Raw genomic sequence first — 17152 nt, 5'->3', positions numbered from 1 at the left:
TTTCTCATCTGCAAAGTGTGAATAGTAATAACCGATCTGCCTCCCTCATGCAGTGGCTGTGGGGAATCCAAAGAGAAACCTGTTTCAGAAGCCACAGTGCTGATTGACAAATCAGGAGTGAAGGACAGCTGTGTGTGTGCATGCCCAGTCACTCGGTCATGTCTGACTCTTTGCAGCCCCATGGAATGTAGCCCGCCAGGCTCCTATGTCCATGGAATTCCCTAGGCAAGAATACTGGAGTGGGCTGCCGTTTCCTACTTCAGGGGATCTTCTGGATCCAGGGATCGAACCCATGTCTCTTGAGTCTCCTGAATAGACAGGCAGATTCTTTACCACTGCACCACCTTTAGGGCAAAGGATAGATACCGGAGAGGAAATCTTGCCTGGCTAACCAAGGTACTCTAGTCCAGGGCTTATATACAATGGACACTGATTTTCAGAATATCGTCATGAGGGAAAATTGGTCCCTTGCATTTGCTACCTGGAATCATTGGTCTAACTTGCTGTTTTGTGGGACCCGAGTCTATGTCTTATGTTTCTCAGCCATCCCCACCCCTGTGCTCCACGCTGAGTCTACGCTCGTAAGTGTCTGATGACAATGCTGAATTGTGCCTGAATGTAAGGATGAACAGGGATCCTCAGCCCCAGACATTCACTCTCTCCCAAAAGTACCCTTTCTACCTACACCTTGACTCCGGTATACTATGTGTAGCAAGTCACTTCAGTCATGTCCAGCACTTTGTGATCCCCTGAACTGTAGCCCACCAGGCTCCTCCATCCATGGGATTCTCCAGGCAAGAACACCAGAGTGGGTTGCCATGCCCTCCTCCAGCGGATCTTCCCGACCCAGGGCCTGAACCTGCCTCTCTTACGTCTCCCGCTTTGGCAGGCATGTTCTTTACCACTAGCCCCACCTGGGAAGCCCCTCGGCCCCTGTGTCTCCCCCTAAATTCTCCAGTGTGTCTGATTGTGCTGTTCCGTCCTGCACCCACTGGCTGGCCTCTGCCTCTTCTCTGGCTTCACCACGGTCCCGATGTAATCTGGGCATAGCCCTCTCAAGCCTGGGGACTCGTTAACCTAGAGAGTAAAGGTTATGACTTTGGACTCTGCAGTCAGGCTGCCTCTGTTCAAACTCTTGGTTCTGCCACCTGCCAGCTCTTTCATCTAAGACCACCTACCTAACATGCTCATAAATGAGGATATAATATAAAAATGGGGATAACAGTGGTATATCATAGAGTATATCATAGCAGTACCTCGTAGAGTTGTTGCAAAGATCAAATAAGCAAATTATTGGCCTTAAGTTATGCCTGGACTGTATAAAATAGATAACTAATGAGAACCAACGGTATAGCACAGAGAATTCTGCTTGTGCTCTGTGGTGACCTAAATGGGAAGGAAATCCGAAAAAAAGAAAAAAGAGAGAGAGAGCGGGGATACATGTATACGTATAGCTGATTTACTTTGCTATACAGCAGAACTAACAGACATTGTAAAGTAACTATACACTGATAAATAAATAAATACAAATCATATTCACGACATCTTAAAATTATGAAAATCCTAGAAATAAACCTAATGAAAGTTTTGAAAAAAATCATGCCAGGACCAAGTGCTTTCTAAATGTTTGTTGAATAAGTAGCCCTTTTATAAGAGCAACAAGCTTCACATCTCTTGCAAAAGGACCTTCACTGACCCCTGACCCATTCCAAGCTCACCCACTTCTGCTTTTCTTCCAGAGCTGGGCCTCCAGAAAAGAGGATGCTGTCTGGTGCTGGGCTACATGGCCAAGGACAAGTTTCGGAGAATGAATGAAGGTCAGTGGGAACCTGCCTTCTCAGGGGTGATGGGGAGGGAGGAAGCTCTGTCTATGGCTGTGGCAGCAGGAGAAAGGGCCTGGGGCTTCTCAGAAAGGACAGCAGACGATGAGGCTGATTTCCATGAAGCCGATGTAGGGAAGAAACATTGTGCGCTGATTTATGAGCATTTTTTCCCTACACTCTCTTCCTTCCTCCCTTTAGGTCCCCTCCTCTTCCTGTCTCTCCCCTTCCCTTTGTCCCTCACCTACCCACCCGGCCCAACTAAAGCTGCTTCTATTATCTTTTCTAATCCAGACCTGACGGCCTTTCTCCTTAACATTCATATTTCTTGAATGCTAATTGAATTAACGGCACCTCACCGGGCACTTGGGAGGATACTAAAGAAGAATAAGACAGAGCTCTTTATTCTCAAAGGACTTCCACTCAGAAACCTGCCCTCTTTTCCAACTCCTGCAGCCCTGCCTCTCCCTCTTACTCATAGGCCATTCTGTCTTCCTCTAGGACTGGGTCTTTCTTCGGATGCTTGACTGGGCCACAGAAGGCGGGAAGTGGCAGGGTGGAGAAGCTATTGGTGTTGCTGTGGAGGCTGGGATGTGAGAGGAGTGCTGCCACTTCTGGGCCCACTGTAATAAAGAGCCAGTCCCCTCATCCCCAGCCATCTGTCTCCGTGCAGCTAATAACCCTCTCCATCAGATGCCACAGATTGTTTGTCAGGATTCAAAAGTAGATAAACAATGGCTGGGGATGCCATTTATTCATTAAAGTCAGACAAATGAAGCCCTGGCTTCTCACCAGCCCAGATTGCCGTGAGCCGGGCCCCTCCCTTCCCAAGGCCCAGCGTCCCTTGTAGCCTCATTCCCATCCCAGGCATAGAAAAGACAGCACACCTGTACCATCTCTAGCCCCAAACTTAGACCACAGCATAGCTCCAGTGCCCTCTCCCCAAGCTCCTCAGCTGGCTCTCCTCCAGGCCTCTAGACCATGACACCACACTCCCACATGCTCCCCAGACCTAACGCCTTACCAGCTAGAGCTTTGTTGCCAGGACCCATCGTGGTTACAGTTTGACAACAGTTGGGTCAGTGCAATTAAATACAAAGAGTATCACCTCCCCGGTTTCACTGCCTGCCTGTATAAGAAAGCAACAGCATCGAGAAGCTACTTCTTATTTGTTGGAGCCCCACGGCTGAGCACAGCCAGGACTGAGGCTGCATTTTCTGCATCCTGCCAGTCAGTCTTCCTTCCGGACTTTTCTCTCAGCCCAGCCCTCCCTTCCCACCACCACCTTCTTGAGACTGCGAGGCAGTAACTTCTAATTCCTGGGAACTGACAGCACGGCTCTGTCCATGGTGCTGAATAGACACATTCGCTTGCTGGCAATGCTCATTAGAGAAGCTGAAATGAGGCTCCCAGGGAATGGGGGGACCAAAAAAGCCAGGAGCTGGGATGGATTTGAAAGCTCAGGTCCCAAGTGTCTGACCCCAGTAGAGGGATACTGACCCCAGATCTTGGGGCCTGTAAAGAATCATAACACAAAGGATGATGAACATGATTCGGCTCCTCCCGCTTTTCGTAAAGTGGCTCAGGCTGCTATGACAAAATCCCACAGACTGAGTGGCTGAATCACAGAAATTTATATTCTCGCAGTTCTAGAGACTGGAAATCCAAGAAAAGTGCCAGCATGGTCCGGTTCTGGTGAGAGCTCTCCTTGTGGTGTGCAAACAGCAGCCTTCTCACTGAGTCATCCCATGGCAGAGAGAGAGAGAGAGAGAGAGAGAGAGAGAGAGAATGCTCTGGTCTCTCTTCTTCTGTGCATGCATGCGTGCACGCTAAGCCTCTTCAGTGGTGTCTGACTCTGTGGGACCCCGTGGACTGTAGCCGGCCAGGCTCCTCTGTCCGTGGGATTCTCCAGGCAAAAATACTGGAGTGGGTTGCCATGCCCTCCTCCAGGGGATCTTCCCAACCCAGGGATCAAACCCACATGTCTTATGTCTCCTGCATTGGCAGGTGGGTCCTTTACCACCAGCCCCATGAAGACTGTCTTCTTAAAAGGAAGTTTAAATACATTTGCCATAAAGAAAGGTACAGTGGTAATACCCTGAACCAGAGCTTAGGAAAATGGTAAGAAAAACAAATGCATCCTTAATAGGTCCTTAGATGTTGAAGTAAAGAAGAAGGGAAGAAAGTTAGGGGACTAGAAGAGGGCTTGGGAGCAAGACTAGGATCTGATTACTTCTAAGAATGGTTAGCCTTACTTTGTGCAACAACTAAGCTAAGACAGCATTTTTTAAATTAGTGTGTTTATTTTAATTGGACGATAATTACTTTACACTATTGTGGTGGGGTTTGCCATACATCGACATGAATCAGCCATGGATGTTCATGTGTCTCACCATCCTGAATCCCACCCCCCTCCCCACCCCATCCCTCTGGGTTGTCCCAGAGTTCCAGCTTTGAGTGCCCTGCTTCATGCATCAACCTTGCACTGGTCACAAGATGGCATTTTAACAGGTCTTTATGTCTTTAGTTTGACTGGGCTGGGTCTTGGCTTCAGCACACGGTACCTTTGTTGACACATGCGGGATCTCTCGTTGAGGCCAATGGGCTTCCCTAGTGTCCATGTGGGATCTTAGTTCCCCAAACAGGTATGGAGTCCATGTCCCCTGCATTGGAAGATGGATTCTTAGCCACTAGACCATCAGGGAAATCCTTTTTGTTGTTCAGTCACTCGGTTGTGTCTGATTCTATGTGACCCCATGGACTATAGCACTCCAGGTTCCTCTGTCTTTCACTATCTCCCAGATGGCATTTTAAATAGGTTTTTCTTGTTAAAAAAGCAAGATGCCAAAACAATGCCCCTTCTCTTTGGGCCTCTTTTCAAACACACACAGGCCACAAAAATGTGTTATTCCTTTCAAAGGATTGTGATACACTTGGCTGGGAATGAGCAATTCTAGGTGCTTTAGCTCAATCTATACCCTCCCCCTGCTGCTAAGTCATGTCAGTCGTGTCCGACTCTGTGCAGCCCCATAGACAGCAGCCCACCAGGCTCCCCCGTCCCTGGGATTCTCCAGGCAAGAACACTGGAGTGGGTTGCCATTTCCTTCTCCAAGGCATGAAAATGAGAAGTAAAAGTGAAGTCGCTCAGTCATGTCGGACTCTTCATGACCCCATAGACTGAAGCCTACCAGGCTCCTCCATCCATGGGATTTTCCAGGCAAGAGTACTGGAGTGGGATGCCATTGCCTACCCTCCCCCTAGTAAAGATGAACTGAGAATCAAGCAGGAGGCAACAGAGGCATCAGCAATGGCCGGGAAGCAGCAGAGCAGCTTGCCCCCGTCTCTGCCTTCCTCCCTGCCTGTGGTCCTCAGCTCTGCCAAATGCCCCAACGCACATTCATGCCCACACACAGTAGCTGCTGCTGCTTCTAGGTAAACAAGGAGACGAGGGGGTGGCAAGCAGGTTAAACCACCCTGTATGAGGAGTTACAAATCTCAGCTAATGAAGAGGAGACAGGGTAGGAGGTGGGTGAGTCGGTGGGGCTGAAGGGGAGATGCTGGAGGTGGGTGGGCTTTGGCCCTGGAGGGGTGAGAGGCATGAGGAGGGGAGGAGGGAGGGGCCTGGAAAGGGGGCGGATGTCTCTCTGCTCCCACTCCAGCCAGTCTAGCTACCCCAAGTGCCATATTACACATTTTTTTTCCTTTTTCAAAAGCTCACATGCTCAAACCCCAACACATCTGCACATAACAAAGAAGCATAGCAAGCATGGGGAGCTGTTTTATGGTTTATAATTATCTTGTACCAGTACTCAAAATGATTATTACTTCCACGTATGAATAATTGAACTGGAATAGCAGCTATGACATAGATCAAGAAGCAGACATCTCTGTCCACACTGCCCTACACACCTTGCTATAAACTGAGCACTTGGTAAAATAGTTTTTAAAAAATTATAATTTTTTTCTCCCAGATGTTGAAATTAGTGAGATATTGGGACAATTAGCTGCTTCTTCTATTAAAGATAAGACAATGATCATTATATTTTCCATTTAGAATAAATATGCAAGACCTACTTGTGCTGCATTGAGGCATATTTGTTCTGTTTAACAGTATCTAATAGAGTGTCTGTCACCCAGGAAGAAGTGGTCCCCTATTTCATTTGTTTCCTTGTTAATTTTTGTGTCTTTTTAGTTTCTTTTCCCTCCACTCTCCCCTCCTTGCTACATTCCCCCCAAAAAATAACAGCTTAAGAAGGAGCAAGAGAAAAATAATGAATGAATAGGAGCTTTATAGATCTGGGGTTTATCATAAGCTGGAGTAATCGCCATTGGTGCCGTTAAACTACACAAAGCAATAAAAGAGAAAACACTATTCAAAGATCGTTTAAGGAGGCATGTGATAGTTAATGAGAGGTTTGCTCTACTTGGGAGCACGTAATAGCTTCTCGGGCAGAATCTGCAGCATTTGCAGGAATCGAAGTGATTGGTAAAATGTGTGTGTCTGTGTGTGTCTGTGTGTGTGTCTGTGTGTGTGTGTGTCTGTGTGTGTGTGTGTCTGTGTGTGTTCTTTCCTGTTTGTGCTCAACACATCTGAGGCATCAAGTGGAAATATGGACAAAAATCAATGAAAGGCCGACAAGAAAGGAGCAAATAAAGACAGACTAGGCATGAGCCTATCACGTTTGTTTGACATAATTGTCTTCATGTGATTAAGTACATGGTGCTTTAAGTAGGAACTGCTGGAAGGAGATCATTTATTTATTCATCAAACAGTCAATGAACACGCACCATAAAAATAATACCAATTTTTCATAATAAGTGCCAGCCACTGGTCTAAGCTCTGGAGCTGCAAAAGTAAAGAAGATGAGATTTCCCTGGCGGTCCAGTGGTTAAGACTCTGTGCTTCCACGGCAGGGGCATGGCTTCGGTCCCTGGTCTGAGAACCAAGACCCCACATGCCAGGCAGTGTGGCCAAGGGAGACAAGAGTAAATAAGCTGTAGTCCCTGCCCTCTCAAGCTCCAGATAAAAAACACACAGCCGCATCTCAGGGTTCCTGTCACCTCCACAGAGACCCTGCTGGGCCACCTTACCTAAGTGAGATTCCCCCCTTCCCCCACTGTTGAGCTCCACTGTGACAACCAGCCTATTTACTTGGTGGTACTTACCCTAATTGATGATCATTTATTACACGGTCCCACTAAGAGTTAGCTTCAGAAAGGCAAGGATCCTGCTTTCCTTGCCAGTCCCTGGACCTTAGCCCAGTGTCTCACACATAGAGACTAACCATTTTGAAATTAAGTAGTTAGTTTGTGGGCTTCCCAGGTGGCTCAGTGGTAAAGAATCCACCTGCCAATTCAGGAGACACAAGTTTGATCCTTGGGTCAGGAAGATCCCGTTTAGAAGCGAATGGCAACCTATTCCGGTATTCTTGTCTGGGAGATTGCATGGACAGAGGAGCCTGGCAGACTACAGTCCATGGAATCGCCAAGAGTCAGACACAACTGAGCAACTAAACAACAAAAACAATTAGTGCCATGAGTGACAATGGAAGAATCCAGAAAGCTACCTGCAGGTGTAAGGGGAATCTGGAGAAGGAGCTCATAGACAGAACACGCTGACACAGAGCACCAGTCTTCACGTCCCCAGCAATTCCCCATGACTTACCTCTCTGCTTCTCCTCCAAAGCCAGCACTACAGTCCCTCTTGGGAGGCCAGGATCCACACAGATCAGCAGAGAAAAGGGCTAGGAGGTGAGGCTGCCAGGGATGTGTCTGTCCTGCAGCCACCTGCCCTCCTTCCTCACCCCTCCTGCTGATGGACCATCTTCTCATCTAAGGCATCGCTAGGCAGGTATTTCCCGTCAGGGCTGCAGGGGGAATTGCTCTCACATCACTCACACACACACACACACACACACACGCACACACCATTCCCTTTCCTCTTCCCTTCCTTCCCCCATGACCCACTTCTCCTGGAGAGACCAGAACCACTCTCCAGCTCCATGCACATTCCTCGCCTAGGGTGGATCTTATGCACGGGCAGAATAGGAAGCTCTCCCGTGATGTCAGATGAGGGGCTCTGCCTGCCTCTCAGAAAGCCCAGTCCTCTGTGTCAGAACCTTGAACCACCCCGGGAACTACAGTGCAGCCCACTCACCCAGGGAGGCCCAGGGTCAGTAGGAAGTTGCTGGAAGAGGCAGGACCACAACCCAGGTCTGCTGACATCCAGTCCAGTGCTCTTAGAATGCAGAAAGAGGGGGCTGAGGCCACAGTCAGAGGGGACACCCCTAAGGCTTTGGCTTGAAAATACAGAGAAGGTGGAACGGGCGGGAGAACGAGGGGCAGAATACAGGAGACTGTCAGTCTGATGTGAGAGAAAGTCAGGAAAGGCGGAGAGGGGGACACAGGCCAGGGAAGACCCTTTCTTTCTACAGAACCAGAAAAGGCTCCCGAGCGGTAGACTAGCCCTGGGAAATGAGGGGGAAGGGAGGGGGGATGAGGAAAAGGATGTTTGAGGCAGTGGAGCCCTGGCCTCCCTGCCCGGGTGTCCCTTTGGGGCCGAGGTGGACCTGCCCATGAGGCTCCCATCTGCCCGGGCTGCGTACGTGGCAGGGGGCAGAGTCTGGGACCTTCAGAAGCACAGGCACCCTCTGCTTCTCACGCAGTTATGGGAAGCAGGTGTGCCTCCCAGCTGCTTTCATCCTCCCTGAGATCGTGGTTTAGTCACTAAGACGTGTCTGACTCCTGTGACCTCATGGACTGTAGCCCTCCAGGCTCCTCTGTCCATGGGGATTCTCTAGGCAAGAAAACTGGAGTGGGTTGCCATGCCTTCCTCCCAGGGATCTTCCCAACCCAGGGATCAATCTCACGTCTCATATCTTCTATGCTGACAGGCAGGTTCTTTACTTCTAGCGCCAGGGCCCACAGTCATTTTCCTGAGACAGTCTCTTCACTGCCTGCCAGAGCCCCCGGGGTGCTGGCTAATACTGTCATTTTGTTAGTTGGGGCTTTGGGGGTGCATTTTTTCTCATTTCATTTTTCTTACTGATGTGTTTTCTTCTACTGGGCTGCAAAGCCGATTATTTGTATAACGTCCCTGTTTATTATTTATGGCGAAACTCAGATTTCCAGGGTGCTTTATGATTGTTATTTAATTTGCTCGGCGCCTTGGAACATGGGTCGTCCATTTTCATCCTCCTGCCTCGATCTGACAGTGGATTTCAGAGCTTTTTCCCAGGCCTGTTCCTCCAGCCACCGTTCCTACCAGGAGGCCTGCTTGGCTAAAGCAAGCTGGGGGCCACCTCGACCACAGACCCCGCCAAGCTCCTTCTCGGACTTCTTTTCGCCCGCTGCTCCCTCCAGTTCTCACCGAGACCTAGAAATGTTGCCTCCTGAGTATCTCTCGAACCCATCCACCTCTGTCCACCTGACGGCCCCTGCCCTCACCCATCACCACCCTCCCCGACCTGGGCTGCGTGTTCGCTCTCCTAACTGGCTTCTTGGGTCCATCAAACCCAGTCCGTTCCCTCCCAGTTCATTTTTCACACTTCAGCCAGAGCAGTGTTTCAAAATGCAAATCTGAAAATGGCACATTGCTCTTGAAAATATTCCAGTGGCTTTCTATCACCATTAGGAAAAATACCCGAATCCTCAGCGTGTTTTATAAGACCCTATCGGATCTGGCTCCTACTGACCTTTTTGGCTCCATTTTGCCCCCGTAACGCTCTGTAAAACTCCAGTCACATCAGCCTTCTTTCTGCTCCTCCAACAGGGCATGTTCCCGTCTGCCATAGAGCCTTTGTTTATACTGGTCCCTCCTCTCAGGATACGGACCACACATGCCCACACCCCATCCCCAGACCCTTCCCATAGCGGCCCCTGCTCATCTTTCAGATCTCAGCTGAAACATCCCTTCTGCAGTGAAGCCTCCTCAGACCCACCCCTCCCTAGTCTAGACCAACTTCCTGTGTTCCATGCTCTTATATTCCTCTCCTTCCAAGGGCTTAGCTAAGTCTGTACCCAGAAGTTCATTTAGCAGTTATTTAGCTCAGACCTATGGACATCACCAGATGGTCAACACCGAAATCAGATTGATTCTATTCTTTGCAGCCAAAGATGGAGAAGCTCTATACAGTCAACAAAACCAAGACCAGGAGCTGACTGTGGCTCAGATCATGAACTCCTTATTACCAAATTCAGACTTAAATTAAAGAAAGTAGGGAAAACCGCTAGACCATTCAGGTATGACCTAAATCAAATCCCTTATGATTATATAGTGAAAGTGAGAAGTAGATTTAAGGGCCTAGATTTGATAGATAGAGTGCCTGATGAACTATGGAATGAGGTTCATGACATTGTACAGGAGACAGGGATCAAGACCATCCCCATGGAAAAGAAATGCAAAAAAGCAAAATGGCTGTCTGGGGAGGCCTTACAAATAGCTGTGAAAAGAAGAGAGGTGAAAAGTAAAGGAGAAAAGGAAAGATAGAAGCATCTGAATGCAGAGTTCCAGAGAATAGCAAGAAGAGATAAGAAAGCCTTCTTCAGCGATCAATGCAAAGAAACAGAGGAAAAGAATAGAATGGGAAAGACTAGAGATCTCTTCAAGAAAATTAGAGATACCAAGGGAACATTTCATGCAAAGATGGGCTCGATAAAGGACAGAAATGGTCTGGACCTAACAGAAGCAGAAGATATTAACAAGAGGTGGCAAGAATACACAGAAGAACTGTACCAAAAAGATCATCACGACCCGGATAATCATGATGGTGTGATCACTCATCTAGAGCCAGACATCCTGGAATGTGAAGTCAAGTGGGCCTTAGAAAGCATCACTATGAACAAAGCTAGTGGAGGTGATGGAATTCCAGTGGAGCTATTTCAAATCCTGAAAGATGATGCTGTGAAAGTGCTGCACTCAATATGCCAGCAAGTTTGGAAAACTCAGCAGTGGCCACAGGACTGGAAAAGGTCAGTTTTCATTCCAATCCCAAAGAAAAGCAATGTCAAAGAATGCTCAAACTATCGCACAATTGCAGTAATCTCACATGCTAGTAAAGTACTGCTCAAAATTCTCCAAGCCAGGCTTCAGCAATACGTGAACCGTGAACTCCCTGATGTTCAAGCTGGTTTTAGAAAAGGCAGAGGAACCAGAGATCAAATTGCCAACACCTGCTGGATCATGGAAAAAGCAAGAGATTTCCAGAAAAACATCTATTTCTGCTTTATTGACTATGCCAAAGCCTTTGTGTGGATCACAAGAAACTGGAAAATTCTGAAAGAGATGGGAATACCAGACCACCTGACCTGCCTCTTGAGAAACCTGTATGCAGGTCAGGAAGCAACAGTTAGAACTGGACATGGAACAACAAACTGGTTCCAAATAGAAAAAGGAGTACATCAAGGCTGTATATTGTCACCCTGCTTATTTAACTTCTATGCAGAGTACATCATGAGAAACGCTGGACTGGAAGAAACACAAGCTGGAATCAAGATTGCTGGGAGAAATATCAATCACCTCAGATATGCAGATGAAACCACCCTTATAGCAGGAAGTGAAGAGGAACTAAAAAGCCTCTTGATGAAAGTGAAAGAGGAGAGTGAAAAAGTTGGCTTAAAGCTCAACATTCAGAAAACGAAGATCCTGGCATCTGGTCCCATCACTTCATGGGAAATAGATGGGGAAACAGTGGAAACAGTGTCAGACTTTATTTTGGGGGGCTCCAAAATCACTGCAGATGGTGACTGCAGCCATGAAATTAAAAGACGCTTACTCCTTGGAAGAAAAGTTATGACCAACCTAGATAACATATTCAAAAGCAGAGACATTACTTTGCCGACTAAGTTCCGTCTAGTCAAGGCTATGGTTTTTCCTGTGGTCATGTATGGATGCTTTTGAACTGTGGTGTTGAAGAAGACTCTTGAGGGTCCCTTGGACTGCAAGGAGATCCAACCAGCCCATTCTGAAGGAGATCAGCCCTGGGATTTCTTTGGAAGGAATGATGCTAAAGCTGAAACTCCAGTACTTTGGCCACCTCATGCGAAGAGTTGACTCATTGGAAAAGACTTTGATGCTGGGTGGGATTGGGGGCAGGAGGAGAAGGGGTCGACCGAGGATGAGATGGCTGGATGGCATCACGGACTGGATGGACGTGAGTCTGAGTGAACTCTGGGAGTTGGTGATGGACAGGGAGGCCTGGCGTGCTGCGATTCATGGGGTCACAAAGAGTCGGACACGACTGAGCGACTGAACTGAACTGAGCTGAACTCTTTCTGCTCTCAGTCTTTAGGTTCTGCTAGGTCTCCATTACCTCCCAGGAGCCTGGCATCATGTTTGCACACAGTAGACATTGAAGAAAGAGTGAGCACAGTGATCTTCTCTGCCCCTGGTCAGTGGCTCCCAAGCTGCTGGAACTAGGCGGCTGGACAGTCACAGACTCCTAGAAGAAACATCGGAAATCACCTGGAGAAGGGGAAGCTGAGACCCGGGAAAGTGATGGGCTTACCCAGAGCAGTGTAACTGGGTGAGCAACACAGCAAAGGATTGAAGCCAGACTTCTGAGCCTCAGTCCAGCCACTTCCCCATCTCACTGTGCTGAGTCCTTGAAGTGTGGGCGTGACTGATTAAGCGGGTCCAACCGGGAGCTCTGCCTGGTAAAAATGGGTTTGGGGCAGTGTTTTGAAAGAGACAAGAAGCAAGAACCTCTGGAGAAAAGGAAAGGAAGTAGGTCCTTTGATACAAACATGAAGCACACCCCTGTGAGCCCAGTTCTGTGTTGGGCACAGGAGCTCCAGGGGCTGGACACAGCTTCAGGCTTCAGGAACTTTGTCTTCCACTGGGAAGCTTAGACATGTTTCATGTCAAGGTGATTTTGTGGTTGTTTGGTTTTGTTTTTTCTTTTCAGCCTTGTGGTTAGCATGCTTAAGGGTTAAGCACTGTGGCTTGGGAGACACTGAAATTTAGGCATAGTCAGAGCAGGTTTAGAACCATACCATCAAAGAATCTTGAGGCCAGAAGGGACCCAAGGGTATCTAGTCCACAACTCTCTCCTGATGGCTCAATATCCCCACCAAGTACCAATGTGTGTAAATACTTGTGAATAGTGTGCTGCCGCGCGCTCATTCGCTCACCAACTGACTGACTGTGCGCAACACTGTGCCTGGCCCTGGGCACGTAAAGACATAGTCCCTGCCCCAAAGGACAGCACAGCAATCAGCATGGTGTCATACTGGCTGCAACCAGATGTGTACAGAGCCTTGGGAACAGAGAAGAGGAATCCGTCCAACTGCAGGCCAAGTGAGCCGGGCCAAGACAGCATCCTGCAGACAGTGATAATCTGAGCTGAGCCCTGGGAGCAAACTTTATCATCAGAAGCCATTGCAACCTATACTTGAATCCCTCCAAAGACAGGAAACTCACTACCTACCAAGGCCACGGGTAGCCCCTCAGCTAGGCTCTTATAAAGGAGTTTCAAATAGAAAACACCCCTTCAACCCCAAGAGTCCACAGTTCTGTCATTCTAACTACACTGAGGACAGTTAACAGGGTGACAGTTAGCAGCCAGTGGCCAAAATCCCAGGGTCTCACGCTGTGTCAACTCTGCCCAGGCAAGCTCCCCTTTCCTCTGTCTGCCTCCCCTTCCCCATCCAGCCAGCCTCAGCCAGCCTCAAAGCTTTCATCACTGAATGCCAAGACACCCGCCTCTACTTCCCTCCCCAGGGTGGGAGAGTCTGAATAAATGAGAGTGCTTAATGGCCTGCGGTGCCATAAAGTTTTAGAGCTGTGTACCGGAATGAGCAGGTTCAGGCTGAGATGAATTACCCAGACCTTTTATCAAAGGAGAGTCAATAAAAACCTGAAGGTGCTCACCCCACCTCCTTGGAGTGGCCGTGTCACACGGCCGGGCCCTGCGTTCTGGAAATAGTCATCAGTGGGTGCGTCCCCCGCCCCAATCCATCTGCTTTCTTCCCTATGCCTTCCCTCCTGAAATGTATTTGTTTCTATGGTAACTGTGTTGTTACTGGTATGGGAGGAGTTTAATGACATTCAGAAGTACCAAATCAAGTCCATTTATATAATGGTCTGAAATACACATAATGGCCTGTGGAATATAGGGCACGGTGACAGTTTCAGTAACTGCGCACAGACTGTGGGATAAATAGAGCGAGGTGGTACTCCCCCCAGCCTCCGAGTCAAACGCACCAGGAATAACCACTATTCTTAGTACAAGAGAGCTACTTCTCAGCCATTACTCGGGAAAGGGTCTCAAAACGCGACACCAAGCCATTCTCTCGTTGAGGAAGGGTGCTGGCTGGACCACAGGTCCTCTACGCTCACCAAAGTTTGACCAGGGAGTCAGGTAGGGCAGATACAGAGAGGATGGGACCTTCCAGAAGTATGGCAAGAGCAGCCCTCCTGCCCTGGGTCCTCGGGCGCCCCCCTCAGCCAGCCCGAGGTGGAACATGCACTCCAAGAGCTGGTTCTTACGGCTCCTGCGCGTCTGAGTCAGACTTAGCTTTCAAGCACCCACCGTGTGCCTGGTGCTGGTGGGGGTGGGGTGGGGGGGACATGGCAATGCAAAACCCATGGAGGATGCCCTTGTCTTACCTCAGGTTCCCCCAGAAGCAGATGCTAAGCACAGACTCGCCCAAGAGGTACAGGAAGCTCCAGAAAGATGGTAGGGAGTTGACATGAGAGAGGGAAGGTGTCCCACGCCGGGGGTACTATCAGGCCCTAAATGCCGGGCGGGGGCAGTGGAAGCCTCATCCCAATGGGAGGCTCTGGGAAGTGCTGCAGAAGCCACGCCTCACAGTCAGGCCACCCAAAGATCGGGGTGTCTATACAGCAGTCTGGTCAGTAACTGGTTGAGGGCTGCTCAGGTTGGGGTGTTTGCTCCCCCGCACTTCTGTCGAGTGGCCTTTGCAGATGGAGAGAAAGACCTCAGGAGAAGGGTGGTGGATGCTGGCGGTTGGGAATTGGCCTGAGGGAGACAGGCGGGGCATTGGTAAAGATGACTGCAGCCCCCAGGGAGTTTTTGCGTCCAGTGGGGAGACAGGCTTTTATTGAACTAGCAGAAGGCAGGGTGATGGGAGAGCTAGCGGGGTGGGCAGGTGAGATGCTCTTGCAGCTTAGAGGTGGAAGATACCAGTTCTGGATACTGGGGGAACTTGGGGAGAGTGGGAGAGGCGAGAGGGAGCTCGCCTGCAAGTTCTGGTGCTAGGGAGGCACCTAGGACACACATCATTCAGTTTTCATGCCGTCACAGTGTAGGCGATGTTTCCTCCAGTTTGAAGATGAAGTTAGCGAGGCTCAGAGAGATTAAGTCATCCACCAAAAGCACACAGCTAAGGTTCAAACCCTGGTTTTTGTGTGTATGTGTGTGTGTGTGTGTTTAACTTTTTATTTTGTATTATGTACTTCTGCCAGTGCAGAAGACATAAGAAACACGGATTTGATCCCTGGGTCAGGAAGATCCTCTGGAGGAGGGCATGACAACCTACTCTGGTATTCTTGCCTGGAGAATCCCATGGACAGAGGAGCCTGGCAGGCTACAGACCATAGGGTCTCAAAGAGTTGAACGTGACTACAGTGACTTAGCAGGCATAGCCAATTAGCAAACAGTGTTGTGATAGTTTCAGGTGGACAGCAATGGGACTCAGCCATACATATACATGTATCCATTCACCCCCAAACTCCCGTCCCATCCAGGCTGCCACATAATTTTGAGCAGACTTCCCTGTACTCTACAGTAGGTAAGATAAGGTAAGGTAAGGTGAAGTCGCTGAGTCGTGTCCAACTCTTTGCGACCCCACAGACCGTAGCCTACCAGGCTCTTCCATCCATGGGATTTTCCAGGCAAGAGTACTGGAGTAGGTTGCCATTTCCTTCTCCAGAGAATCTTCCTGACCCAGGGATCGAACCCAGGTCTCCCACATTGTAGGCAGACGCTTTACCAGCTGAGCCACCAGGGAAGTCTTGTAGGACCTTGGTTATCCAATTTAAATACAGCAGAGTGTACATGTCCTTCCCCAAATCCCTGACCATCCCTTACCCCCATCCTTCCCCCCAGCAACCATAAGTTCCAAACCCTGGACTTCTTACTCCCACTCTGCCTCAGGGAGCTTTGTGTATTTGGGAGATGGTGGGGAGTGACTGCTTCCATCACCATCAAGGGCAGACATGACCAAGAGCCTGCTATATATATACCCATGTGGAGCTCTCTGCATGGCCACAGACTGCCCTCTCTCATATCTCCCCACATTGTGCTGTCTATGGGCCCCCACTCAGGCAGTCAGGCAGCCCCTCTGATCCCACCCCAGATGTAAGCTGGACTGCAATACCCACCTTGAGTGAATTACCTTGAACTCACAGTCCTAGGAGTACAAGAGAGAGAAGAGGTAGAAGGGGGGGGGGGGGGGCGGGGAGGCTTCAGTTCCAGTGGGCCCTCCCAGCCCTGCTCCAAACCTCACTGCCTCAGAAAATACGGCCAAAGAGGGATCACACAGACACGCTTCTCTGGAGCAGCACTTCTGTTGCACGTTAATAGGTGTTCTGTGAAATACAGGATGCATGGTCAAATAAGGTGGAGAGAAGCTGGGTGAACCCTAACTAAACAAGTCTCTCCTACAAAAACTCCCAGAGCCGTTAAGTGACCAAAGGGTGTGGAGAATTCCCCAAATGGGGATATGGTTCTCAGAGTTCCCTAAATTTACTTGACCACAAAATATTTTCCATAGAGCATGTTTTAGGACTAGGATTTCTTGGAATCCACTTTGGGACATAATGGTTTAAGGCCAGCTCTGCCACTGCCTCATTGTGTGAGCTTTGTCAAATAAGAATAAATTAAGCCTGCCTCATGAGGACCCCTGGGCTTCCCTAGTGGCTCATTTTGTAAAGAATCTGCCTGTAATGCAGGAGATCCGGTTTGATCCCTGGGTTGGGAATATCCCCTGGAGAAGGAAATGGCAACCCACTCCAGTATTCTAGCCTGAAAAAGTCCATGGACAGAGGAGCCTGGTGGGCAACAGTCCATGAGATCTCAAAGAATCGGACAGGACTGTGTGACTCACTTTCACTTTCACTTCATGAGGACCAGTAAAAAAACAGGAATGAAAACTCTTTACAAACCATAAAGTAAATGGTGCTATTATTTATTTACATGAAAGATGGTGCTATGGTTTATTCCCATAAAACAAACACACTCAGTTTCCCATAGAATATTTTGTTAGGAGTCCAAAAATAATAGTTATTGCTATTATTATTGTTTCTTCCATAACAAGTTTGGCTCCTGATTAGTCATGTGACCTTTATTTTGACCTTGATCTCTCTTGAC

The 17152-nt window shown here is 48.8% G+C and overlaps 1 protein-coding gene across 1 annotated transcript in view; it reads left to right on the top strand.

The window, feature by feature from the left end:
* KIRREL3 (kirre like nephrin family adhesion molecule 3) overlaps positions 1–17152 on the top strand; it is a 165240-nt gene that overhangs the window by 30282 nt on the left and 117806 nt on the right. Inside the window, exon 2 of the mRNA XM_052662417.1 lies at positions 1740–1817. Within this exon, the coding sequence (XP_052518377.1) occupies positions 1740–1817 (78 nt within the window). The remainder of the gene's footprint in view (positions 1–1739; positions 1818–17152) is intronic.

Source organism: Budorcas taxicolor, chromosome 25, assembly GCF_023091745.1.
Source record: "Budorcas taxicolor isolate Tak-1 chromosome 25, Takin1.1, whole genome shotgun sequence".
Classification (NCBI taxonomy): Eukaryota; Metazoa; Chordata; class Mammalia; order Artiodactyla; family Bovidae; genus Budorcas; species Budorcas taxicolor.
This window is presented reverse-complemented; position numbering and strand designations above follow the sequence as displayed.